This window comes from Amblyomma mixtum, chromosome 8 (assembly GCF_055824585.1).
Source record: "Amblyomma mixtum isolate Tamu chromosome 8, ASM5582458v1, whole genome shotgun sequence".
NCBI classification, from domain to species: domain Eukaryota; kingdom Metazoa; phylum Arthropoda; class Arachnida; order Ixodida; family Ixodidae; genus Amblyomma; species Amblyomma mixtum.
In genome coordinates, this window is record NC_143019.1 from 114,509,863 (window position 1) to 114,537,474 (window position 27,612).

The 27,612-nt window shown below is 48.5% G+C and overlaps 1 protein-coding gene across 1 annotated transcript; it reads left to right on the forward strand.

The window, feature by feature from the left end:
- Positions 1–7: 7 nt before the first annotated feature.
- LOC149334022 (REST corepressor 1-like) lies at positions 8–26,632 on the forward strand. The gene is made up of 14 exons (XM_089554992.1): positions 8–305; positions 1,049–1,108; positions 2,448–2,522; positions 3,731–3,783; positions 5,729–5,890; positions 7,173–7,294; positions 10,781–10,844; positions 11,163–11,287; positions 13,349–13,568; positions 14,526–14,603; positions 15,761–15,818; positions 16,780–16,952; positions 19,491–19,732; positions 21,394–26,632. Exons 1-14 carry the CDS (start codon positions 194–196, stop codon positions 21,497–21,499), a joined length of 1,650 nt encoding a protein of 549 aa, XP_089411118.1. The 5' UTR covers positions 8–193; the 3' UTR covers positions 21,500–26,632.
- Positions 26,633–27,612: the final 980 nt, after the last annotated feature.

Below are 27,612 nucleotides of genomic sequence, written 5' to 3' on the forward strand. Positions count from 1 at the left end.
TATGCGCGTCGGTGCAGCACTTTTCTCTCTTGCAGTTCCACTTTGGCGAGTGTTGGTCGCGGTGTGAGCTCCGTACTAGTAAAAAAAAAAAGTGAAAAAAAAAGTCGCGTCTTCGCTACCGTTTGCACGAAGTTTGTGCCCGCGCGCTGGTCTAGTTCTGCGTCCGAGGCAGCGCTCCGTCCCTGGCAAAATCATGGTGCTGGCTGATCGAAACGACGAGTCCCGCGTCGGCCGCCGATCGCACACCTCGAGTCCGAACGGGCACCTCACCGACGAAGGGAGCGCTACCGACGAATCGGAGCAAGGTAACCGTACTCGCCTAGCGCGGCCGCTCTTTTGCACTTCTGTTTTTTGAAACCAAGCGCCACTGGCACGCGTCGTCGTCGTCTTCGCTTTTTCCTGGGCTCCGCCGCCGCTGCATGTCTCCCTGCCCGCCAGCAGCAGCGTATCCTCGCGAGACGCGCGTTTGAAAAGCGGCGAGCCCTCTCTCACGGCAGGCGCTCGCGTTTTGCCCCGTTGACACTGCACGCTGTGCGATCATGGACCCGGGGCGCGACTTTAGCTGGCGATAACCCGCGCGCGAACGCCTCTTTCCCCGCCGGTGTGCTGCACTAAACGCTGGCGACGCGCGCGGCGTTTCACGTCGACACTCCGCCCTGACCAGAACGTCCTGGTCCTCCGGCGATGCTGTACGCATCTTCCAGCCCCCCGCCGACCGTCCAGGCGGACGGCAGAGATGGCATGTTTCTCGATTCGTCGCCCTTCGCGTCCTGCGAGCACCTCGCCGTGTCTCGTAACGCGTTCGTCTTCCACGGACGCACCGTGTGCTTAATTTCTTTCAGCCAATTCAGTTGTGCTTGACGGTGGTTGCGTTCCTGGGCATTGTCGGTTACCTTCTGAGCCCCGTGCTTGTTTGCATGTTAAATGCGAATGAAAAACAGTATTTTTTTCTGTTTTATTTTTTGCTAGCCAATGTGTATTCCTGAAACTCTATGCTAACCAGCTACACCTTGCATTATTGTTTTTTTTTTTTTTAATTCTTTTCCAGACCATGGAATGCGCGTGGGCCATGACTTCCAAGCGGTGGTTCCAGACATCGTCTCAATGGGTGAGCCAAGCAGTTTACTGGCATTTAGCAATGCCTCATGCTGTTCATGCCACATACATCACAGCTTGCGATACTGAGCTGTCACGCAATAATCGAGGAAGCAGTATTGACAACAACAACTTTGCAAATTTAGAAAGGGACATGCAAGAAGAGATAAGGCTACAGTTCAACTCGCATCTGGGGAAGAATGAACAGTGGGTGTTATCAGAGCATGCCTCCTGGCTATCAAGGTCACTGCAGGTCAAGCTGTTGAAGTCGTGTGCTTAGAAGGGCCTTAGATCCACAGGCAAGCTTTGCCGTGGATGCCACTGTTGTCCCAGAAATGCTTTTATGTGGAAAATGCATGGGGATTATTGAATGTGGGTTTCTGCAAGAACGTTAGCAAGGGGGGGTAACCATAGCCAGTGCATTTAAAAAACTGTCAGCATCTGGCCACAATCCCATTCGTCAGTATCCTGCAGGAGTGGATGTCCTGGTGTAGCAGTCCTTCATCACTTTTGTTTCTCCTGAGGAAACCTCAGCAACCATTTCTTTTGCCTGGTTCCTGTAGTGGCACTCTGTGTGCATGTGCATATGATGTACGCTGAACTGAAAGGCTGATTGGGGTTGTGGAATTTAGAGTGCAAGAAAAATTTGGGGACATTTCAAGAACATCTTGTGGAGAGCCTGGAATAGTGAACCAGCAGTGTGGTATGTGACAAGGTGAAGAGTCTCTACTGACTTCAACATAATTGACCCAGTGGGATGAAATCCAGAGGTAACCATGAACCTTGGCAAAGGCTTCAAGTTGTATTAGCAGTGGGTGCCTTGTTATAAATTAGATGCACCGGTAGGAGCTCAAGCCATTGGAGATTGCGTTTGTGGGAGATTGACGACAGAGGCCCTCTTTGCTCTGTTAATCTGCCTGATGATGATGATGATAGTAGGGACCATTGTAGCCGCAGATTGCTACTGGAATGGTCAGTGGAATGGTCAGGGCAGGAGGTTGGAAGGGCATGTGCACCCTTGGCCAGACATCTTCATGTCGCATGGTTTGCCTTCTTCCTGTGCACTGGGGTCCCTGTGGCACAGCTGAAGCTACAAGTAGCTGTAGAGTGAGGGGGACCCTTGTGTTCACCTTCAAGGACCCTCTGGTCTTTGTGGGTGCCGACAAGTGGGGCAATATCCAGCTTGAGAGCAAACTCTATGTGGCCTGATTACCTTTGACCAAGGATGTGCATGTCCTGCCACATTCCTGCATGATTGTCCCGTGATTGGGAGCCACCTTGCGATCACTTAAGCCAGCCTCTCATGCCATGCCATGCCATAGCGTGCCATGCCGTACCTTCTCCTGGTGCAGAGCCCTGCCCGGATTTTGCCCCCGAGCGGGCCCTCCTGGTGTGGTCACCATGCGCCGACATCTCGGACAGCAAGTGTGAGTAGCAGTGGTAATTGTGGTAGTGGTGCGTGTTTGAGAAAGTACTGATGCCTCTGTATGCCCAGCCTGGTTAGACATCTGTGAGGTTGAGGCACAAGAGAAGCAGTGTGCGTGAATTCAAAAGATTGTGCAGCTAGCCTGGGAGGATGGAAGGTGGTAGTCCATCTGATGGAAGTAGTTACGGCAGGCACATGAGGAACAGAACTGCATTAGCATTGAAGCCAACTAGACATTGACATAGTTAACTCTGAGAAGCGCCGGAATGTCTTCATCAGTATAGTGGTGCGCTGATCAATTGATACACATGGCGTCATGTGCCATCTGACTTCCTAGCTGGGAGTTGCGCATGTTCCAGGTCTGTGTATGCTTGCTGGTTAAATGCCGCAGATTAAGTGCCTTTTTTGCTGCTGGATTGGCTGGACTTGAGGGTTTCGAGTGGTATTGGTCACTTCAGAGAAAGTTTTGAGAGTGTACAGTAGAAGGAAGGACTGTTTGTTCCTAGCCACACCACAAGTCAGCTGCAGGGGTGAAGAACAATCGTTTCCACTCAAGATTGTGGCTGGAGCAGGGGATGAATGAGGAGGATTAGGGGTGATTGGTGAATGTTTGAGGAGGACTGACTGGTGTCGCCAAGAAAACAAAACAAAAAAATGAATGTGGAGGAACTGGTGCAGAATTGCAGCCGCTCACTGTGCCTTGGAAATTGAAGGTTTTTAATTTAGGGCCGCACACTGAGCTAATGCAGCATTAGGACATGTTCTTAATATTCCTGGATTAGTACTGGAATGCACCAGGAATGATTAGAAAACATTTCTGTTTGCGCTGAACAGTGGTAAATTGTAATTGCTGAAAACGCTGGTGGCGACTGGGGTGAAGGAACCTGCAGATTGATTAATAAAAAGTTCAGTGAAATGTGAGATGGATAAATGCGAAAGATGTGTTGTTACTCGGGTTATCTTGGTGGTGAAAGGCAGTAGTTGCTGCAGTCACTGGCAGTATAATCACATGTCTTGGCATCCTGGCTGTCGCGGGGTTTTAACAAGTCTTGATCTGCCTTTCTTTTACAAACCAATCGCATAACTAGTTAGCATGCTGCTCTTGCTGTGCTCAAAGGGTTGTTTTTTATGACTGGCCCATTCCTGTCTAACAGCCGTGTGCTCAACAGGTGGCGGAGGTGAGTCACCCCTGTGTGCTTTCTTCCGCAGTGGACGAGTACATGACTCTCGCCAAGGAGAAGTACAGCTACAATGCGGAACAGGTGGGTGCGTCTACCTGGCAGGGACTCTCTTTGTGGACAGGCCTGGTTTATTGTCATGGTATTCATTAAGGGGGGAAGTTGGTCTTCGAAAAAAAATTTTTGTTAATGAAGTCACAGTAATTGAATCTTCAAGAAACATGTATTTTTGCATGCTGATTCCAATTATGTAATTTAATTTTATTTGAAACTAGTCCGTGTACACTTATATAATATATTATGCAACTTTTTGCCGACAGCTTTCAATAAATTTTGCTGCAGGAAACTAGCTAGGATGCATACCATTGGCTTGTCTTGACATCAGACTATGCAATAAGGGCAAAATCATTATCCTGCCTATCATAGAAGTTCAGTTACAGGGTTTTGAATTTGCCACTTCACAAACAGGAAGAAACATGATTTCAAGGTCCTATAACTCACCTTCTATAAGAGGCAGGATGACAATTTTACCCTTATTGCATAGCTTGATGTCAAGAGAAACCATTGGCATGCAGTCTAACAAGTTCCGTGCAGTAGAATTTCTTTCAAACTCAGCAAAAGTTACCTATCATATTGCACAAGTGCGCAAGGACTTGTTGTACATAAAATTAAATTACATATTTGGAATCAGCCCGAAAAAATGCATGTTCTCTGATGTCATGGTTGTGACTTCATTAATAAAAATTTATTTCTAAGACCAGTGTCCCTCTTTAAAGGGGCAGAAAGACGGTGAGGGAACAAATGCGATGCTAGTTGAATTGAAGACGAAATGAGCATGTAAGGGAAGATAACTGGTAGTTCTTTAGTATGACTGAGTTGGTTCCAGGGGAAGGTAAAAGTAGGAGGGTTTTGGTGGGGACATCGTTAGGGTGTTGCTGGCAATGACAGTAGTAGTCATAGCCAGTGATGTCAATGATAGAGCCTGGATTTTCTTGTTGTCCAATTGCCTCAAGTCTGCTATTCTGTTTGGCTGCCAAGGAAGATTGCTTCTAAGTGAGACAAAACCTAGCCAGGGACAACTGAGTTTGATGAAGGTGTGAAATTAGGAAATTTGCTTGCTTGTGCAGGGTGGTTGGGGCTGTGATTGGGACTGAACAGGTGTGCTTGGAGACAAGTTCGAGAGGCCTTTGTCTTTGGGTGGACTTGTAGTTGCTGGTGACGATTGTGCTGAATGTGTTCTTTGGCCAGCGTGTACACTGCTATATTCTTCCCCGGACAAAGGCCATTGTCTTTCTTCTTTTTTAATTCGATGTGTTAAGAGTTGTCATCACACCAATACCCTGCTGATATCAGACAAAATTTGGTCGAAAGAGATCATGTGACCTCATGAAGTCATCACAACCTGCCCACCAGTTTGCGAGATATCTAGTTTCTAGACAGGAACCTCGATAGAGAATCGTGATCAGAAATCGCAAAAAAAATGTGGTATCTGCGAATGTCGGCTCCATCACAGCGTAGCAGATACCTGCTAGTGCAGCCTGCAGTCCGAATCTGGGAGTTGACTTCACATCTCGCTGGCACATTGCAAAGAAACTGAAGCAAACACACACGGAAGTTGCAACTGAAGCAGTGACAGATGTGATTACCTAATGCTGTCGCATCACTGTTCAGGTTACTGAAGCATCCCAGTAGCTTTTATTTGTTTGTTGCAGAGATGGAAACAGGATGAGTTGGCTCACTGTCAGGCTGGTGATTAGTGTGCTGCTGTAGGGACACTAATACAAGACAGACAGACAGAGTGCAAGTCGGCTCTTTCATTCGGGTCTCATTCAGCTTGCACTGTTTTGGCCATAAAACTGCGATCATAAAGATGTGCGCCTGTTGACTAATTAAACGGAATGTGCAGTCAACTATCTCCGACTGCAGCCTCACCGTCGTTCTCCTTGCAGCATTCCTTGCGAGTGTGTGCAACCGGACTTGTGCTTAGCACAGGGATGTTGTGTACTGAGTGGGGCACTACTCACTGCAGGCGCTGGGCATGCTCTTCTGGCACAAGTACGACCTGGAGAAGGCGGTGGCCGACCTGGCCAACTTCACCCCCTTCCCGGACGAGTGGACCGTGGAGGACAAGGTGCTCTTCGAGCAGGCCTTCCAGTTCCACGGCAAGAACTTCCACAAGATCCGACAGATGGTGCGTTATTCTTACAAGGGACTGGCATCTGTTTTTCCTACTTGCCGACGAGCAGGTGTTGAGCGGAGTTTGTGCGTTTTATTGGTTAAAAAAAAAAACATTTTTTTCAAGGGCTTAAAATTTCCTTGATGGGCAGCTGTGCTGGAGAGCTGTCGGATGTCTCTGTCGTTTTGGTTCCTCTGATGTGTTTTGCTGTTTAATGTTTCTCCCTGTGGTGTTGGCAGAAAAGGGCTTGGGGTTTCGTGATTCCCAGGTTGGTTGCCCTAGCTGAAGTGGGCCGTGTAACATTTCTGCAAGACTGACGAAAGTGATTTGGTTCTAGAAGTGCTCTAAGGTGGCTGGCCGGAGCAAGGGCAGATTTAAGGGTGCCCGTGAAGCAAAAAATTGCATGTAGGAAAACCGTAATGACAAAAGTCGGGAAAAAAATTACTGACAGTTTAGCCTTGCTAAGCGCGAAATACCGTGCAGTGTACACCACTGCCATGCACCTCAGAGCGTGATTGAGGTGTCCACTGACCCAAGGAGGCAGTTATGCGCCTTTCCTTTCTTCAGAATCAGAGGAGTCTAAACCATCTGTCGCGTTTTGAAAAAAAAAAAAAAAGGACAGGCACATAACTGCCCCAATCTGTAAGTGGAAGCTACCGCTCGTAGCGTGGTTGAGGTGTCCTTTGTCTCCAGAGTCTCGAGATATTTTCTGGCGGAGGGAGCTTGATCTGCCTTGTGAACTGGAAGCATGATGGGCCAGTAGCAGGTCTTGTTTCCTCGTGTGGTGGTAGGCAGCTGTGATCAGAGTTGTATGAAGATGTGGGCAAGTAGGTCTGCCTGGCCTATGTGCATGTAGTGGTGCTTATGGTGATGTGAAAGAAGTGTTTCACTCAGCACTGCGAGTGGAACAGGGGCATCCAGTGAAAAGCGGGCTGCACAAAAGTGACACAGAGGAGACCTTTTGGGTCCTGTCACTGGACAAATGCATTGCCCTTACTGAAGGTAAAGGTTAAAGGTCGTGCACAGGTCAGAAGGTAAAGGTCAGGAGTCTCCAGGCTGTAGGGTCAGCCTTTGGGCCGTGGAAGTGGGGCATTAATGACACCCCCGGGGCTTAAAATCTCCGGGGAGTGACGAGGAGTCTCCTTACTTTTAACGATCATTGCTTGAAAGGAGGTTCTGTGGTGGCCTGGGAACTCTTGGACTAGCCCTGCACACTGTCAAGACAGAGTGGCGAATTCTAAAAGAGACTCGGACGTGCCATTGACAAAGTCCCCCTCACGTTTTCCCCTTGCTGCAGCTGCCAGACAAGACCATCCCCAGCCTGGTGAAGTACTACTACTCGTGGAAGAAGACCCGCACGCGCACCAGCCTCATGGACCGCCAGGCCCGCCGGCTGGCCGGATCCCGCGAGGAGGGCAGGTGGGCCACGCCAGGAATCTTGCACCGCCTCCGCCACCGCTCCATCCTCCTCTGCCCTGCCGCCTCTGCACCCCCGCTCCTCCAGTTTGTGGCACCCCGTAGTCTCCACGTTGTCTCTCAATGTGGCATGCCTGGTTGGCTCTGTTGTCCTGTCTTTGCATGCTCAGTTCACAGTCTCTCCTCCATGTCTGTGGTTGTCTCGTGCGTGTGGCTGTCGGTCCTAGTGTCAACTTGTACGAGGCAACACTGAACAGCTGGTTTTGAACTTGGGCTCGTGCATGTGTTTGGAAATTTCATCCACTCTCCGTTCAGGCTCGTTCTTTTGAAATATACCTGCGCTTAAAAGACACGGACTGAAAGATAGAGACACACACACACACAGCGCTGGACTTACAACTGAATTTTTTATTCGGGAAACACTGCTCTTTATACACACCAGCAGCTGATAAAAATGGAAGATGGTAACACCCGGATGATAAAAAATCAACAAACTGTCTCGTCACCATCATCCGGGTGTTACCGTCTTCCATTTTTATCAGCTGCTGGTGTTTATAAAGAGCAGTGTTTCCCGAATAAAAAATTCAGTTGTAAGTCCAGCGCTGTGTGTGTGTGTGTCTCTATCTTTCAGTCCGTGTCTTTTAAGCGCAGGTATATTTCAATATGGTAAACCAACTCGCCCAACAAACCACTCTGCTAAACTTCGTTCTTTTGGTTTGGCTCTTGGGGCTACGTGGGGGAGGGGTCTTCGTTTCCCTATACCTTGTTTTTATTTGTGGTATACATTGTGGTTATTTTCTGAAGCTTGATCATTCAGAGGTTGTTGTGTGAGCAGTGCATTGCGTTGCTGGTTGTCAAGACGTTGGCTGTTTTTTGGATCTACGAAGGGTACGTCGCTATGAGGTATGCAGCTGATCCGTGTCCGAATTCGGAACTCGCAGATTTCTGCCGCAAGAATGCTTGCTCTTACCTTGCAGGTATCATTGTGTTCATAAAGGAATGCCAAGCTGGGTTAGTGGGTGCAGGGCATAAAGGATGAAAGAGAGCAGCGAGAGGACAGACAGAATGTGACGCACACGACTGCTTCTGTAGCATCTGCATATGTGAATTAGTTAATACTTTTACACGATTGTAAGTTGACCTTTCTTTTTTTATTTGAAAATCTGAAGTGGGGTTGGACTGACAGTCAAAACCAAATCATGGCACCATAAATAAAGGTGAGACAGATGAGATATAGGGTATACTATAGAGTGACTGCAGTTTTATGTTTGCTCTCTAGCTCTGGGGGCATGCCCCCTCCCCCCTCCTTTTTTTCCTAACACATGATATTGGGGGTCAACTTACATTCGAGTCGACTTACAGTAGTGTAAATATGTTACTTCTCGTTCATTCATCCCTTCTTTGCACTGTCTCAACCATCACACCACTGATATGTCATGCTGATATTTGGAGACACAGTTGGTAGAGACAGCAGCTGATCAACACAGGATTTCCGTGCGAATGCCCATGTTTATTCAGTTGGTGAGCTGCTTGGTGGTGTCTTTTTCTTGGTTTTTGCTCTTTTCGAGAGGTTGTCTTTGAACTTCACAAGCTGTTGTGTTCTCTGCGATGATTGTGCATCCCAGCCGGTCTGACTAAACTGCAAGAGAGCAGGTGCGGCTTGCAGGCTTTCCTTCCTTTCCACTTCCCAGTTCCTCCTCAGAACATATATGTACAGTTTCGGACAAAAGTCTGTGGACCACGTATTTAGCGATAGCTCTATTATTAGCCGGCAGCTGGAGACCACACTTGGGGAGGTGACAGTCAAAATTTTGTTTTTTGGTCTCCATGAGTATGTGAGAAATACGTGGTCCACGGACCTTTGTCCTCGACTGTATACTTAGCTCTGTGGTTATGGCAAGTTGTTGAGTGTGTAGCTTCAGAAGTTCGGTATTCCTGGGGTAGCTGCATTTTGAGGGCGCAGATGTAAAGCTCTTCCCTCACAAGATAGGAAAAGGGTGGTCGGAATCATTGCACTGTTCTGTCCAGCTGTGGTGGTTATAACAGCCAGTGTGCAGCTTTGGCAGTAAAAACAGCTGTTCCATGGATCCTCACGTTCCTTGCTGCGCACTCCATTTTTATCTCAGTCAAGCTAGCTCTCTGCTGGCTAACTGGAGTGGGGTGCCGGGCATTGGGAGAGCAGTGTTGGTTTGCAGGGCTTTCTGCTGCTTATGCGCCAAAAGACTTGGCGTAAAACGCAGTCTTCTTGCTTACTTAGAGATACTGATGGGAACAGCATGAAGTGTGGATTTCGCACTTTCAGCATCCACTTATGCCATATCCCCCCCCTCGGTGTCGTAGTGTCATTCCTGTGTGTGTGTGTGTGTGTCCACCTTTTGTTATTCCCTGTCATGTGACCAGGGGCCAGTCCCCAAAATATCCTGCCATTTGCTTGCACCCATGTTGCTATGGGGTGTTGCCAAGTGTGCTTCAGTAATGTACATGTGGTTACTCAGAGTAGAACGGAGAACTTAGTGTGTGGATGATGTTTCATGATGTTCACTGGATCAGTGCCAGTCAAGCTGATAGTGCATAATGCTTCCCTTTAGGTGCGATCCTGTTCTAGCACGGTCTTCCTTTTAATCTACTCGATGAAGTCAGTTCACAGGAAACACGATGAAGGTTGAGTCTGAAGTTAATTTCGTACCTTTTCAAGGTACGAAATCGGTCTTGGGAGGGTCCTGTTCCCTGACCCCAAAAGAATTGGAGCTTCATTATTTATGAAGCACAGCTTATTGTACATATGCGTTCAGACGCATTAATGTGGTTATGTAATATTAACTGCACTCTTAACAAATCTGATCCCGGCTGTGGCGGTTGAATTTTGATGCAGGCGAAATTCCAGAGGCCCATGTGCTGTGCGATGTCAGTGCACGTTAAAGAACCCCAGGTGGTCGAAATTTCCGGAGCCCTTCACTACGGCGTCCCTCATAGCCTTGAGTCGCTTTGGGACGTTAAACCCCAATAAACCAATAAACTAAACATGCCTGATGCTATGTTTCTGTCATGCCCTGCATTTGTAACTTTGCTACCAACGGGACAGGTGTCTACTGATGGGACAGGTGTCAGATGCATTCACTGCTACTATGTGTGTTTTATATTTAACTTGACTCGCTGTTAGCTGTGTTTGGCTGTAAGAATGTAGTATGTATTGGTTCCCATTTGTGTTCGTCTTTTTACTAACATCAGAGATTTCGGAAAAGGAATTCCTCCTTCTCCTCAGACATGTTTGGTTCTCAGTGGATTGTCAATAACGGCATGCTCATGTCCCTGTCGCAGGCATGTTCACGGCTGATGGGCTAGTGTCCTTAGCTAATTCTGCCGGATTGAGCTTCGGTCGTAAAGTCCTCGTGCTCAACTGTCTGAGTGTTGTCTGTGCTGTTGGGGGGCTTTGTTTAAAGGTGTCTCCCTAATGGGCCTTGTCCCCTTTCCTTTTCCCCTGTGACGCAGTGAGGGTGGCTCTGACGGTGGCTCCGAGAATGACAGCGACATGGAGGTGGACAACGCCGAAAACGTGAGTGGCCTCCGTTTTTTGAGTTGGCTCAGTCTGCAAACTAACATTGAGGTTAGCCGTTCTTCCCTTGGCCACTCTTTGGCGTTGGTACTTTGCTGTTTTGTGGGCCAAGTTCTTGATGAAAAACCCCTGCTCTTGGGCCAGAGTGACACTGCAGCGTTCTCGGGGCATTGTATCAGAAGAGTGTGGTTCACTCTCTCTGTATGCCACTGCTGTGTTAGACTGGAAAACCCTTCACGTGCATGTCTCTGGCATCAGCAGATGAGTGAGTGCGTTGTGGGCCATCTCAGGGAGTCCCCTGTTGTTGTTCCATTGCAGAAGGAGGATGGTGGCTCTTCCGCCACCCCCCCGGGCGGCCCCTGCTCCAGCTGTGGGGCCCCCATGGCCCAGTCGTACACCTCCAGCAAGGGCAGCCTCTGCTCCAGCTGCTACCAGCACTGGAAGTGAGTAGGGGGGGTGTCTTGGAATGTGGTTCTAATTGATGCCACCTGAACAGTGTGAGCCTTCTGCTCGTGGTAAGTGGCTGGTATCACAGTCAGAAGGTGGTCCTTGAAGGGGGGGGGGGGGGGGGGCAGAGTGCACAGAAGGGCTGAATTTTGAAACTCTGGTGCTTGTATAAAGCTACGAGGGGAGCAGTGAACTGCTCTTGCCAATTGGTGTGTATTTAGGGTGAGTGTACTTCTTTTTCTTCTTCTCTTTAGTGATAGTTGAGGGTCACTTTTTCTGAAGTATAAATGACTCTGCTGTCATAGTGTGCTGTGGCCAGAAACTCCCACTCAACGTCCACAGACAGAGTTGCTTTGAGTCACGTGAAGGCCATGTGGCTATTGGGGTCGTGTATGTGATCCCAAGGTGTACTTGGGATGCAGACTCGCTGTGAAGGAGGGATGTATGGCGCAGTCACAGCAGTCCCCAGTAGGGGGCCAAATGTGTGGATAGTCATTCTTTAGCTCCTTGGTTCCAGCAGTGTTTTCTTGCAGTTTGTGCACTCTCGGCTAATGTGGTGTTGAGAGCTCACCAGCTGTTGTCTACGGAGTAGTAGTCTTGCTGTTTTCAAGTGATGAGCCCTCTTGCGTCATACTGTGTCAGAAGAAGGGAGAGATTTAATTTTATTAAGCGTCAAATTGTGTCGTACCCACAGCCACTTTTTCCTTTGCACTTGCACACGATGCGCTCTGCCCCAGGGTATCAAAAAGCTGACTCGTTCTAGTGGCTCTCAAGTCTGGTGGCAAAGGTTACTTCAGTTACCTTGAAAAGGTGGGGAAAGAAAATTCTCACTGTATGTTCATACCTGTTCTCAAGATAACGTGAGGTGCATTCTAGAGGACTGTTTGATGTTTCCCACACAGTTTGGTGGATTCTTTATTCTCTTTTCACCACATATTAAATTTTCCACTGAAGAAAGTTGGGGCACTTCAATGTGGTTGTCGCTGTAGCTTCACTGTGCTTTCTCTTTGGGGCTTGCTTGGTGTTGGGAGTTGATGCAACCACTGTGGTGAGGATGGGATGTGGAAAGAGCATCACTGCCACTCCTTTGCTTGAGGGAGGGTGCAACAACTGGGAGCTTTAATTGCTCTCTGTTTCTTTAATGTCACCTCTGTCCCCTTCCCGGTACGGTGCTGAAACTTGAAGGAAAAGGGCATTGCATGGCGGGGAACAAACGTGTGTAAATGACATCCTAGTTGAAATCAAGAGGAAGAAGTGGGCTTGGGCAAGGCATGTAATGAAAAGGCAAGACAACCGCTGGTCCTCAAGGGTAACGGAGTGGATTCCAAGGGAATTAAGATATTAAGTTGAAGGTTGAAGGGCGGGTAGTGACCGCTGATCGGGATCATGAGAGGGGACTAACTAGAAGAATAAGAATGGGGTGGAGCACATATGGCAGGTTCTCTCAGATCATGAATGGCAGTTTACCAATATCCCTGAAGAGAAAAGTATGCAGCAGCTGTATGTTATGGGTACTCACCTATGGGGCAGAAACGTGGAGGCCAACAAAGAGGGTTCAGCTTAGGTTAAGGACAACGCAGCGAGCTATGGAACGGAAAATGATAGCTGTAACATTAAGAGATTGGAAGAGGGCGGAGTGGGCCAGGGATCAAACACAGGGTAATGACCGTCCTAGTCGAAATCGAGGAAGAAATAAGCTTGAGCAGGGCATGTGAAGGCAGGATAACCGCTGGTCCGTAAGGGTTACGGAGTGGATTCCAAGAGGAGGCAAGCGTAGCTGGGGTCGCCAGAAAGTTAGGTGGGCGGATGAGATTAAGAAGTTTGCGAGGGTATGGCAGCTGCAACTGGTAAAAGGACAGGGTTAATTGTAGGGATATGGGAGAGGCCTTTGCCCTGCAGTGGACGTAGCTAGACTGACAAACATTATGTTTTGTCCTTGATGGCTGTCAAAACGACTGGGTTCATTGGGCCAGTTGAGCTGTCAGAGGGCAGCCTTTTTGTTTCTGCAGCCCTTTCACGTGTACCTGCATGACATGACTTGGTGGTCCAATGCGCAGGCGTTCGGGTGGCAGCTGCAAGGGCACCCTGGCCCGCAAGCACCACGAGCGGCAGGCCCCCATCCGTGGGGGTGGAGGAGCGGGGGGTGGCAAGCGGCGTCCACCGCGTGGCATGTGCCTGCAGTACCCCGACCTGGTCACCATGGCCACGGGACCCCAGGGCCAGGGGGACGCCATCCTCAGGGCCATGGACTCCGAGCTGGTGGCCCTCAAGCGCCAGGTGGGCCACGACAGCAGTAGAGGAGAATTCCATGCGTTTCATGGAGTGCATGCATGTTCTCTAGGAGGAAAATGAGGCAGAATAGCCTGGAACAGGGCCCATCTTTGTTCATTAGCTTCCCACACTTAGCGAAGAATTGGTCTCCCATGTCTCAGATGACCCGTCGCATGTTCCAGAAGCCTGGCAACTGCACGTGGCAGTCCTCACGGACAAGTGCTGCCCTATGTCACAAATGCACAGTGCCGATTGTGGTGGTGTCCTGTGACGTCTTGTGAGACTGAGAAAGATACATTTCACTTGCCCCCATCCTTTCTTGCGCAGTAGAAAGATATGATTCACTCACCCCCATCCTTTCTTGTTGGCTGGTAGACATGATGCTGTACAAAGACATTGTGTTAAATGCTGGTTTCCAGCGCTTCGAGTCGAGCAAGCCAGTCTGTGGCTAACTTGTGGCCGTGTTCACTGTGTGCTTCGTGGAGTACTCGAAATCAGTTTAGCCATCTCTGTCCAAAGCAGCCAATAAGGAAAAGCCAGGAAGATAAAAGCCTGGTGATAGAAAATGGGCTGGCTGAGCACAGCACCAACCTAGTAGACTAACCTGCCAATCCTGCTATTCAGTTCTTCAGGAGCGCATCTCAAGTGCTCTAGAAAAATATTTGGCCGTCCATGAGTGGAGCAGAGAGCTTCGTTGGAAGAATGGCAAGGGAGACGACCTGTTTAGAAAGGCTGGCTGTGCCTTGTGTGCTTATGTCTTGGTTCATGTGTTGCTAGTCTTTGCTGATTGCCTGAGTTGTGAGCGATGGGTACTGAGCAATCACTCGGAGCTCTTGTGGAACTGTCACAACCCTGAAGTGTGACCGTCAAGAGTTGTGGCAACTCCGTGAGGAACTGTATGTTGTGACCGTATCTTGTTTTGTCACAGTGTTGTTCAGCCTTTTCTCTCCTCTGACTGTGCAGGTGCAGAACAACAAGCAGATAATCAGCCAGCTGCGCCACAAGACGGCCATGGGCATTGAGAACCTGCGCCCACCCGAGGTGCGTTGTCGCTGCTTCTCCCCCCGTGCACAAAACTGTAGCGGTCCAAGAGGGGCTATGATGTAGAGCACCCAAGTAGTGGGGTTCGCTGGTGACACATGCATTCAGAGAACTAGGTGCAGCTCATACCACTTCCCGGCCACAGTAAACCTCTACTGCGCTGCCAACAGCTGCTTGTAAGGAAGAGCTGGTAATCACACTGTCTGATGTGTGCATTTGTTGTTGCCTGCAAGGGTACCAATGCTGCAGTAGCATGTTCAACCTAAATACGCAAATGTGCAGCTATAATTGAGGCACATGCGAGAAGAGTTATTTATGTTGCCATATTTTGTCATAACGTCATGTAATGTTTGTATGCAGAATATTACTTACCTGGAAGGCTGTGGGATGCAAGAAAGGCAGTTGACAGAAGTGCTACTGACACCCGAAGGTTTTGTTGGGAGGAAAGAAATAAAGAAGAAGGCTCGCATAAGAGAGTAAATGCTTCATAGATTGTGCACAGGGTTATCTAAACCTTCGTTATGTGTTTTGTTTTCCTCTCTGTGGAACCTTCACTCGGCAATTGCTGCTTGTGCTGTCTTCCTTCGTTGTGTATTACGCCCTCACACTAATATCCTACATGGCAGTGTACCAAGTAGCTAAAGGTCGCACTCTGTTATTTGTTTGTTTACTATTTATTTTTGCTTTTTTGTGGTTTTTCTTATCTTGCCTGTCGCTTGTTCAGTGCATGTAAGTTCTCTGAGTGAAATGCTGCATTGGTGTGAGCTCAAGGATTCTTTGTCTCTCACTGGTGGGACCGTCAGGGTTGAGAAATGCCCTGCTGAAAATTTGAGAGCCTTTGGATTTGGGACTTCACCTTTCCTTCTAAATTGCAGTGGCTAAATCACTGCCTCTGGTTCTGTAGTCAGTGGTCAAAGGTCCTGTGTTGTTGCAATTAAGAAGAAAGGGAGCAATTTCTCCTTTTCCCCTTTGCTCCGCTGTTGTAGGCTGATGTTTGTGCAATCAGTTTGGTGCAAAGGCTCGTGATTTTCTGGCTGTCTTTTCTCAGATCGAGCAGTGAGAGTGAAGAGGCTGTTTTTGTGCACAGTAGGTGCAGTAAAGGCATCGTAAACCAGTGGAATGTGTTGACAGTGTTCCCCTCTGCCGATGCATTGCAGGGCAACACCCGAGTGAATGCCCGCTGGACCAACGACGAGCTGCTCATCGCCGTCCAGGGTGAGTGTTAGCAATCTGAGGCAGCATTCCCAAACTTTATTTGAGCCAGTACTTGGGCCCCATGAATTAAAAGTGCTGTTGTCTACAAGGCCTGTTGTCTATCTGCCGTTTTTAAGTGATGCCAAGCACTCCCTGAAAGGAGGGTACGGGTATGAAGGGGGGGGGATGAGGGTCTTACGAACTTTTTATTTGTAGACATAACTTTTTGAAACTTGCCACATAGGTGTGTCATGGAATGCTTATTTCAAATATGCATTTAGATATCTCACCTGGAAGAAAATTTATCACAAAGTAACATCCAAATTAGACCATTTCTCACGGATCTTTATGGTAATTTATCAGTTAAAAAAAGCTTTATTTAAGAATATGGAACTGTTCCCAGAGGTCCACTGCACATCCTAAAGCATTCTCTTTTCCTTGAAACATGATATACTATTAGCAAATAGGCCAAGTGTGGGCTAATTACTGCCACATCATTTTTCCTTTCCAGCTTTATTATTTATTTATGATCAACAAAATGATTTTGTAGACATTCTGTTAGCTCTGGATGTGCTTTGGGCCTTTGCAAATGGCTGCTTATTCTTAAAAAAATTTTCTTTAACCGATAAATTAATAAAAAGGCCCATTAAACATTACCTAATTAGGATATTTTATTTTGCCGCATATTTCCTTCCAGCCGAGATATCTGAAATCCAAATGCATATTCGAAATCAGCATTCGATGATATACCAAGGTGCTAAGTTTTGGAGAGATATGTTAACAAATGAAAAAAAGTTTTTAAGACCCTCATCCCCCCTTAACAGCGTTAACACGAGTGCAGAGTGTGTTCTGAATCTGCCTGAACATTTGCTGGCCTTCTGTAGGTCGTCAGCAGCCTTCGGTTGGCATTCTGTCGAGTGGTGGTGGTGAAGGTTTCTTCCGTGTGACGGTCCGGTGATGCCTCGGTCGCCCTTTTGCGCAGGCATCCGCAAGTACGGCCGTGACTTCAAGGCCATCGCGGAAGTGATCGGCAACAAGACGGAGGCGCACGTGCGCAGCTTCTTTGTCAACTACCGCCGCCGCTACAACCTGGACGCCGTGCTGCAGGAGTTTGAGGCCGAGCACGGGATCACGCCAAGCACGGACGACAGCAAGGTTGGTTCTGCCACTGCTCTTCCGCGCTGCTCTGTTGTACATCCGTATGCCGTTCCTCTGTGCTTTGTTGTACATCCGTTGGACATCCGTATGCGGATGTTGTGGCATCTACGGGAAATCTGCACTGCTCTGACCATTTCTTGGGCAGACAAAGCATTCTTACTCATAGCTGCAGTTGGCATGTGTAAGACGCTTGAAAGCATGGTTAACGGTGGTATGGCCATGAGAGGGAAATAACTAGAAGAATAAGAACGGGGTGTAGCGCATATGGCAGGTTCTCTCGGGTCATGAATGGCAGTTTGCCAATATCCCTCAAGAGAAAAGTATATAACAGCTCTTTCTAACCGGTACTCACCTATGGGGCAGAAACGTGGAGGCTAACAAAGAGGGTTCAGCTTTAGCTAAGGGCAATGCAGTGAGCTATGGAAAGAAAAACGATAGGTGTAACGTTAAGCGATCGGAAGAGGGCGGAGTGGGTGAGGAAAAAAACGCGGGTTAATTACATCCTAGTTGAAATCAAGAGGAAGAAATGGGCTTGAGAAGGAGATGTAATGCGAAGGCAAGATAACCGCTGGTCCTTAAGGGTAACGGAGTGGATTCCAGGAGAAAGCAAACGTAGCAGGGGACGGCAGAAAGTTAGGTGTGCGGATGAGATTAAGAGGTTTGCAGGGATACAATGGCGGCAACTGGCAAAGGACAGGGTTAACTGGAGATGCATGGGAGAGGCCTTTGCCCTGCAGTGGGCGTAGTCAGGCTGACGATGATGATGGCCATGGCTTGAAGTAAAGACAACTGTGCTTGCAGTTTGTCTGTGTCCTTTTCAATCTACAAGATCTTTTTAATGTTTTCGTTTGGCGGTATTGGTTTGAAACTTTATCTGTTATGCACGTCGCATACGAGATATCAGTGGACACCGTGGATGAAGCTGCACATTTCTCTGTACTTGCCAAGAGTTATTTGGTTTGAATGGTCACCATGGTGCGAATTTCTCACAGATGGTAGTACACTAAAACCTTGATAATTCAAGCTCTGTTTGATTCGAAATACAGTCGAACCCGGATATATCGAACCCGCATATTTCGAATTATTGGCTATATCTAACACACAGATTACCCCCTTGAAAATACTATGTAAAAGTATAGGACAGTTGCGTTGTATATCGAATTCCATTTTCGCCGGACATTGGATATATCGAACACCGCGCCCCTGGAAGGTGCGCTTTCCCCAAAGACATTCCTGACCGGTCCTCAGCCGCCTCAGCGGAGAACATTTCCGCAGTCAGTCAGCAGGCGCAGGGCTTTATTTTTTTTTTTGTTCCCCCGTTTTTGCACCCCACCGGCGCGAGCTTTCCCGCTCCTCCCGTACCGCCGGAGTGTGCTTGGGCAAGGTCATTGGAGCTCAGCGGAGAGAGTGCGCGGCATGGAGACGCGCGGCGACATTTCCAAGCCACGCCTCCTGGGGAAAGGAAGAGGGAGAAAACGGTCGCTCGCGGGTGTGGGGAGAAGAGAGAAAAAAAAAAAAGCGAAGCCCAGAGCGCCGATCTTTCTCCCTGCTCTTTCTTTTCCTTCTGTCATTCCTTCGCAGCCGGGTTGACTACCGCTCGCATAGGCTTCGCTCGGATCGCTCCATCTGCGCCTCGCATGTTTTTCTTGTGTGCCTGTGTTTCAACGCGCGACGAGAAGCAGGCCACAGTAGCCAACTGTTTTGGAAAGGCAAGCCTTGAAGTGGCCGGAGATGAATGTCCGGAAGATTTAGATGACGATGAGTGCTTGGACCTTTCGCGACTTGTCCAATTTTCCCGGTGCCGCTCTGTCTTGTTGAGGACTTTAATAACGCTGACAGCGAAGTTCAAGCGGTAGCCGACCTCGCTGATGAGGACATTGTGGCTGGAATAGCTGGCGTTCATGACGCCGATTCCAGCGACGACGAGGGCAACTGTGTTGTCTAAGAAACGCGTCCGTGCGCAGCCACTGAACTGGCGTCAGCGCTCAGCCTGATTCGGCGCTGTTGCAGTGAAATGGCAGGCACTGGGCTCTCGCACCTGGACAGTCTCGAGAAGATCGAGACCAGTGTTTTGAACTTCGTTTCCCAGAGGAAAAAGCAGCCCAAAATTAGTGATTTTTTTCCGCGAAATAAAGTGCTTTCACATTGCGTGCCTATACTATGTGATTCGCGGCTGTTCCAAACGGTAAGCCAGAATTTGTTATGATCAGGAGTGCAGTTTTAGCCTATATCTGTATATCGAATTTTTGCTATATCGAACTATTTTCTGATCCCCTTTGAATTCGATATATCTGGGTTCGACTGTATATACTTGTCTTGCTCGAATTCTTTGCCTCAACCTATCGAAAAGCTGAAACAGCTGATGAGCTGCGCTCAAATGTCGCATTAGGAAGTGATGTAATCGTCAGAAATTTTTTTCGATGGTGTGTTCGTAGCTTAGCATGGAGAGGATGAAGAAGAGGCTGCGTGTGTTGCCATCCTCTCCTGAGAGAAGCCTCATCCCCTGCTCTCTCTCTCTCTCTCTCCCCTCTGCAGGGGGCAGGTGATGTGGAGCCCCCCACAGCCACCACCAAGGAGTCCGGGGGTGGCGGAGGAAGCAGGCCGGGGTCCCCCACTGCAGCAGCCACCGGGGGCAACAGTGTCCTCTCCAACGGAGCTGCTGCTGCTCCAGGGGGAGGAGGGGTGGGCAACCCTCCCCCTCTGCTCAGGCCCCCACCCGGATCCCCCTCCTCACAGGGCAAGGGGGCCCCCCCCGGCCTCCCAGTGGCCGCACCCAGGTGGGTGGATGACAGGTTCCACCTTTCTCATAAAGTGAAACTAGTACTGCTCTCGCAGTAATGAAAAAAAAAAAACAGTGCTACTTGTTGGCGAGTGCTGTCGTAAGCCTTTCTTTCCCCCTCACGTATGCCACCCTCTGGACTGATGCAAAGCCATCTCAGCACTGCGTTGGGAGAGAGTTTCTATCACAGCATTCTCTCAAAGGACACAGCTCCTCGAGATTACTTGCTCACAGTTTTGATACAGAATTGTCGAAGTGTTTCTGCCTTGAACCCTCGTAAGGAAGGGAAAGAACGGCTAGTATCTGGCAATACTTTTATTTCAGCTAGTTGGCTGTAGCCTGACATGGTTTACGCAAAAAGCGCACTGGCGCTAAAAGATGGAGACAACACACACACAACATAGGACTGGCACCAGTCCTGTCTGTCCATCAAAGCAGCATTGCTTTGATGGCAGAGTAACTAACTACCAATGTTAAGTAATCTTGGAACAGTTTTTATCTGCAATCACCAATGTATTTTGAGTCCTTCTAATTCTTCAGTGTTCTTCATTTTTCAATGTTCATGCTTCTCATCCATGAAGGAGTTCCAACAGGCATTATGGTGGACAAACTCGTTTTGATGCCATGCTAAAAAACTGTGTTATGCTTTATTGGCAATGCCCTTTTGGCAACAGATGCCAGCTTTCTCACATTCTGACTCTTGTCTGCTTTAAAAAAACAGTAAAATTGATCTGTGCTTACTAAAGTGCTGCATGGCTATCAGGTTTGCTGGAAATTATCAGGGTGGAGAGGAGGACCTGCTGTAGCAATCTCAAAAGTGGATCTTTAAATGTTCCTGGACACACTTTTGAAGGTAGCCAGAAAATGTACGCATTTATGTACAGTAAAGACTAATGAGCATTCGTGCCGTATATAAGTCCTCAAGCAAGCTGACCTCTTCCGCAAATCCTGGCACGCAATGTCGTGTAGCCTCAAAAAAAAAAAAAAAAAAGTAAACACCCGAGCTGGGTGATGCATTTGTAGATGGAGCATAGCCCCGGCCTGCGACCTGTGGCTCGCTGAGGTGTATGATTAGAGAGAAGGGGAAGGGGATCGTTTTGAATCGCCGATGTGTCTGGTCCTGTGTACTAGATAGGTGCAAATTGTTGTAGGGGTCTTTTAACGATGTAATAAATTATGAGTATGATGGTGGAAAGCAAAATGATAGGTAGAACATTAAGAGACCGGAAGCGGGCAGAGTGAGTGAGAGAATGAACGCGGGTTAATGACATCCTAGATGAAATCGGGAGGAAGAAATGGGCTTGGGCAGGGCATGTAATGCGAAGGCAGGACAACCGCTGGTCCTTAAGGGTAACGGAGTGGATTTCAAGGGAAGGCAAGCGTAGCAGGGGCCGGCAGAAAATTAGGTGGGCGGATGGGATTAAGAAGTTTGCGGGGATACAGTGGCTGCAGCTGGCAAAGGACAGGGTTAGTTGGAGAGACATGGGAGAGGCCTTTGCCCTGCAGTGAGCGTAGTCAGGATGATGATGATGATGGATGTATATCACTAGAAAAAGGTGGCGTTTGCATGCCTCCACGAGTGCCTCTTTCTCAGGCGGGGCCATTAGTCCGCTTGCGGTGCAGAGTGGTTCATTCACGCACCATTTCCTCTGCTCGCAGGTCCGGCAGTTGGTCCATCCTCCAGCAGCCACCGCCCCTGATCCGGCCCACTTCCGCATCCGCGGCGGCTGTCCACAAGCCGCCGCAGGTGCACAACGCCCTCTGAAGGCGGGGCTCCGTCCGTCATGGCCACAAGGGGCAGCCATGACCATCACCTCTCCTGTACTGTGCACCCCTTGGCCGCATTGTCGAGGCTTCTTCTAACTTGTGGATGGCAGAGAAGAAGCTTGTCGACAACTGCACCGCTTGGGGGGGCCCTTTGCCTCCGCATCATTCTGGACTCTGTGGACCGGACAACTTTTGTGCTCGTGTGTTTCCCCTCCCTCTTTGTTTTTCTGGCCAGCTCATTTCATTGCTGGTGTGACCTTTGGCACCTACAAAAGACAGTGGGGCATTTGAATCGTGTGGCATCAGACGGTGGTGTCGGGACATTCAACTCGGTTCGAGGCTGAATTCCAGTGCTGGATATTGGAAAAAGAAGAAAATTGCTGAGACTGAAATTGCCCGGCATCCTCTGAGTTCAGTGTGATGCAGTGGAGACGTCAAGGAGAGCCAGCTGGTTGGAATGACACTGCGGCACTTGGCACCGGACTCTCGCACAGGTCCCTTGATGCACCTGCCGAGATTGACACTGCATTTCCCGCTTTGTATTGACAAGTCGTCGAGGGCAGCCGCTTCTGGAATGAGCATGGCGAGATTGTGTCTTGGATCTTGCCCGAATGGAGTAGTTCTCCACCGAGCGGCGTGTCGTGCAGATCCATTTGTTTAACCGGATTTGGCTCGTTTCAAAACTTGCAGGCGCCATTTCTGCGACAACAATCGAGTTGTAGCTTTTGCTTGTTTCTTTCTGCACCCCAGTGTGCTGCCCACTTGGACGAAGGTAAAGCCAGGGTGTTGGTGCCACTACTGTGAAGTGGTTTGTGGCTTTATTGTGAACTTGGTTAAAGTACAAGCATTTGTCGTTTTGATGGAGTCAAGTTGTACAGAACCAGGTGGATTGCTGGACTCTGGGGAAATGGTGGATTGCTGGACTCCGTGGAAATCGGTAGATTGCTGAACTTTGGGGAAATCGTACTGTAGCGCTGCATCGAGCTTGAGTGATGCAGCCAAGACGTAGAGCAGGCACGCACATCTGGTCAACCGCCCCGTGTCTTCCTTTTGGGGCGAGGGTGAATGCAACAAGTGGCAACGCATGTGCCGTACCGGTCTGTTGCAGTCCGGTTTCATGGTGCAAGTTACGGACTAAAGCACCATTGTGGGTGGATCAGTGCTGGTGGCGATTTGGTGCGACCCTCAAGAGGTGGGTCATGAACCCTGCGTATTGGACACTGCCATGTTTTGTTGCTGCGTGGGGTGCGTCATCCTGCTTGCCACCTTCTGGATGGATGCATAGGGCACAGTGCACCGACTAGACCGTGCTACTGTTTCATGGATGTTTCATGGATGTCTTGTCTGGTGCGACCTGCTCTGTCGAATCGTCACCGAAGCAGTGAAATGAATTGTGCCACATGCAATTTGTGAGCAGCATCAGAGTGCCGGTAGCAGTTTTGAGAGTTCAATCAAGCTCAGACCACTGAGAGCCTCTTCCGTTTTTCTGAAGGCAGATTTCAATCCTTATCATTGCTTTCCCCTTCAGCACTGATTAGGTGTTTGACCTTTCTTTTTGACGCACATTGGTTTGGTGCCTTTTGCTCAGAGTTTTTTTTTGTGTGTGCAACACTGGAAATAGAGTGCATAGAGTGGCGGCCTTATCTAGTTTTTATCAGACTGCATCATAATCCCACGGATTGTATTGGGTTGTGTTGTCCTGTCTGCCATGGAGTGGTGGTGCATTGTGGGCTTGCTTGGCCGTGTTGGAAGCAGCTTCACAATGCTCCACAGGCAACATAAAGCCACCACGATTAGTAGCAGAGTCCTTGAAACAAACTCGGTCACACGATGGCCTTCGTGAGTGTGACATTGAGGTGGAAAAGGTCGGCTATGTGATCTTTGATGGCTGGTTTGTGCGTGCTTTTGCTTTTTTTCTTTTCATTTTCCTTCTTACTTGATTGTGCAGCAGAGCCTTGATGTGTGAGAAAGAGGTAGGATTTGCCCGAGTGTTCTGACGGACATTTCTGCCTCACAGGATTGCATGAGGAGGGTTCGTGTGGGCAACTTGTGGAGCACGTGTTCCTAGCTTCCAGGTTGCCATACGTGGCCTTTTGGTGAACATCGGCATTGTACGTCATAGTCAGGTTCCTTGGAAGTTGTAAGTGCGGGGTCGTGTGATCACGCCTGCCTTTGGGCGAGTCTTTTGCAAGTTGTGTGGGTGCAATGTTAACGATTGTCTGCCGCGATTGTCTGTCAATTGTCTTCACTGCCTTGCCATGGTTATGGTGGTGGCCATATTGCTTGTCGACCTATTTTCTTGTTTTTGTTATAGGTGCATGCTTTGAGCCTTTCCTTGAACACGCCAGACAAATACTTGCAGTTGCACATTGTGGCATTCTTTCCGTCGGTCGATTTCGTTTCTTCCAGGTTCTTCTTGATCACTTCACCCTTCTCGATGAAGCAGTGCCCCTGGTGCTCAAAACTACTTGTGGACCACTCAACTTTTTCAATAAATGCAGCTTATACAAAGATCCGAGTTGTTTAGCCCGGTAGATAGCACTTGAGTGCCTCTCATAGCTGTGTCTCCTGTTTGGAGCTTTTTCAAAACTTTTCACTAGATACAGGAGGAGCACTTGTCTGTGGTAGATTCTTGTTTTGCTACTATTGCATGCTGTTTCATACTTCTCTCTAGACTCCTAGTGCTATTTATAATAGGATACAGCTTAAAAAAAGAAGGCAGTTAACATTGGGCTGTGGTCCGTGGCATCTTGTAGTACTCCGCTAACCAATCAAAACAGTTTACAAAATTGGCTTTGGAATGTTTGACTTTTTTAAACAAGCCAGGTATCAAAATTCTAGAGCTTATGATTTTTTCTTATGATTGATTATCTTCTTGTTTAGCGAACGGAAAAGTTTAAACGGATTTTTTTTTTCGCGTGGAAAATTCTGTGTGGCAGTCTTGAATGTGGGTGGGGCTTCACTGCAGACTTAAGTTGTGTCCGACTAAGTTTCCAAGCATTGCGTTTCCAAAACTTGTACTTTCTTTCACACAAGGCTGTTTCAGCTGGATGCACTATTGTAGAGACTGTCGCATGTGTTGGCACCGTGATGCAAGAACTGAGTATCTGTGAGGGCGTCTTGACCTTTTTGGAGGACATGACTCTATAAGAAAAAGTTGCTCCGTATGAATTGAGATGTGCTTGTCCGTGGCTGTACCAACGATCGTTTTACCAGTGGGCCGAGTGGCTTTGCTCGTGTAAGATCACTCTTGCTAAGATGGCATTGAAACCACAACGCACTAATTGCACCTGTTTATGTGTGTCTCGAGTCGTGACCTGGGAAGTAAGGGCAGAATATGTCGTGCACTACTCTTTTTCTCCGTCTTTTCTCGTGGGTCGTCGTCTCTGCAGAAAATGTCATTTGATTCACGATGCCAAAATCACCTGTGGATGTGGTTAGACCAGGCTACTCCGCTGCCCATGTAATGCGCGGTGGCTATATGCGCGAAAAACAGTTGCTACACAAACTCTTTCCTTGTCGGGCATGTTGACAGCACTCAAATGTATATTAGTAGTGTGCATCTGTATCGGTGAGCGTGCGAGTTCTAGAGTGTTCGTGACGGTTTCAGTGGTTGTGAGTGTCTCGCACATGGTGTAGTGAGTCTGCCAGAGGCCATCTGGAGATATGTGGTGCGTCTCGGTAGTTCATCCCCCCCACCCCCCTTTTTTGTCTCTGGCTTCCACTCCTTGTAGATGCTGTCTGACTGCGCTCTTTCCAAGGACTAAAACGAACACATTTGCTCAATAACTACTAGAAATCATCACGTTCCTCGCTCGCCTTGCAATAGCGCTCTTGCAAGTAGCAGGTGGTCGTCATGGAGTAGGTGTTTACTTTTCATCAACAGTGTCAAAGTGAATGCCTAATGCAACCCATATTCTCATGGAGTGTGTGTAAGGCAGCTCTAGTTTGACCGGTGGTATCAACTACTGTAGTTTTGTTGACCTGTTATTCAGTTTCTCTTTTTGTCCTAAGGGCTTCGCGTGTACAGTTCTGTGCAGTGGTGAAACACCTGCGTGGTTTGGTGGTACGCATGTCTGTGTGTCAGCAGGAGTGCACTGTTTTCTGCCTCCAGCTGTTGCTTCTGTTCTGGGATGATTGATAGTTAGGTTAGCTTCTGGGCATTCAGCACACCCAAGGTGTAGCAGCTGCGTGCTGTATTGCACATTGAGCCTCAAACACGTCTTTGTTGGCAGTTGGGAAGCATGGGCGGTCAAAGCAGTCTAGTAGCTCTTTCGTGGGTACAGACAGCACTTGCTATGTTGTAACAGTTGCTGAATGCCACGTATCGCTTGTATGTGCAGAAGCTCAAGCTGATTGCGGTGGAGCTTGCTTCAAGTCCTTTGTCATCTTTTGTTGGCACATTAGGCTTAACTCAGTCTTGTTTTGTTGGCTCATTAGGCTTAGCTCAGTCTTGTTTTGTTGGCACATTAGGCTTAGCTCAGTCTTGTTTTGTTGGCACATTAGGCTTAGCTCAGTCTTGTTAGCAAATGTCCTTTCTGTTCTCAGGTCAGTGGGTCTTTCAGTGGTGTCATTATGCTATTAAATGGAATCCTCAGCTCTAACTTTTGCGAAGCAGCCATTGAGGTGTTATCTTGGTTGGCCATGGAGTCTGTAGGCAGCCTCACAGAAAAGTGCGTAATACAAGTGCATGGCCTTGTCTGTGTAAAGGTAATCTTGGTTTCACAAGGTAAAGGTCGACAAGCCTGTTGGGGCTACGCTAGGCCTGTCAGAAGCGTTTTGTGGAGATTGAGTGATGAAAAAAGTTTATGCTTTTCGCTTCTGCGCTCTGGTCAGACGCGTGCTTTTTTCGCACATGCAGGAACACGCGTCCTGTGCCTGCTATCTGCTCCAGACACCTTAGCTAATGGCCGCTCCGAGTTTTCTGCTTCGAGATTTCATTATGTGTGTAGCAGCGTTGTTGGGAAAGTGTGCTGTTGTGGTGTCAAGTGAGTGGAACAGTGCTTGAGAAGTGAAGTGTTTAATTTATGTTGTGTGCATGTGCGGTATTTTTGTGCTTTCTTGAAAGAGGAGTGAATGTGTAAGTGATGTGAATGTGAGAAATAAACATATAAGTATAATTTCGGATGGACTTGGCTGTCGAGATATTTCCTTCCTTGCGACTGGCTGGCGTTGGCTGAAAAACGCGGCACTGGCAGCCTTCATCATTCGAAGAGCGCAGTACCTGATCGATGATTTTGAGCAAAAACTTAACGCGAGGGGCTTTTGGAGTAGAGACACCGAATTGTTGTGTTGTTTGAAATGAAGCATAAGTCATCAGTAAACAGGGGCTAAAGCGCTGAACTCGCTGACGGAGGGCAGATTATAATTCCTTCTCCTATGTAGTTGCAGCTTCGAACGATGGGTATGAGATGCCATGCGATCCAGTCCCTCCTTCGATTTTGCTTCAGTTCTTATAGCCTGCTGTCCCAGAAACAGCAGTGGCAGCGAGTGAACGAACAGGTGTTTTCAAATGGCCTCGTGCGACTTCAACCTTTTGACATCAAATGCACTGCTCAGCTGCAGACACTGCAACTATATTGGGAAAGAAATTCTATTGCGAATTATTTTACTGGGCGCGGGCGAATTCTACGTGATTTTTAATGCCTTGCGCACCATTCCGAGAGAGAACATCGCAACGAAAAATTGTCACGGTGGTATAACCATGTATACGTACACCCCCATTGGCCCAATTATTACAAATGCTAGTGCCAGTATCTCTTATTTGCGATCCTTATGGTAGGTGAGCGCACTAAGGCGCCTTTATTGCCACGGGAAAGGAAGAGTGCAACATGCAAGTGCGGGAGAGTTTGTTGCTTGCACGTAACTGTCATAATGGTAACGGGGGATTTACGAAAGTGCCAGCGCAAGGAATTTCGTGGCTGCACACGGGCAAAGCTGAAACTGCGCGGCCGGAGAGGGCATTAGCCACACCTACGAGCACGCATCACATGGCGGCGCGGGTGTTGCGGGGTCTTTTCGCAACGCTCGGGTGTAAAGGGCGAGCGAGCAGACAGCGCGTGACACCCACATCGCTGAGTGACACGCACTCGTAGTCGTGGCTAATGCTTT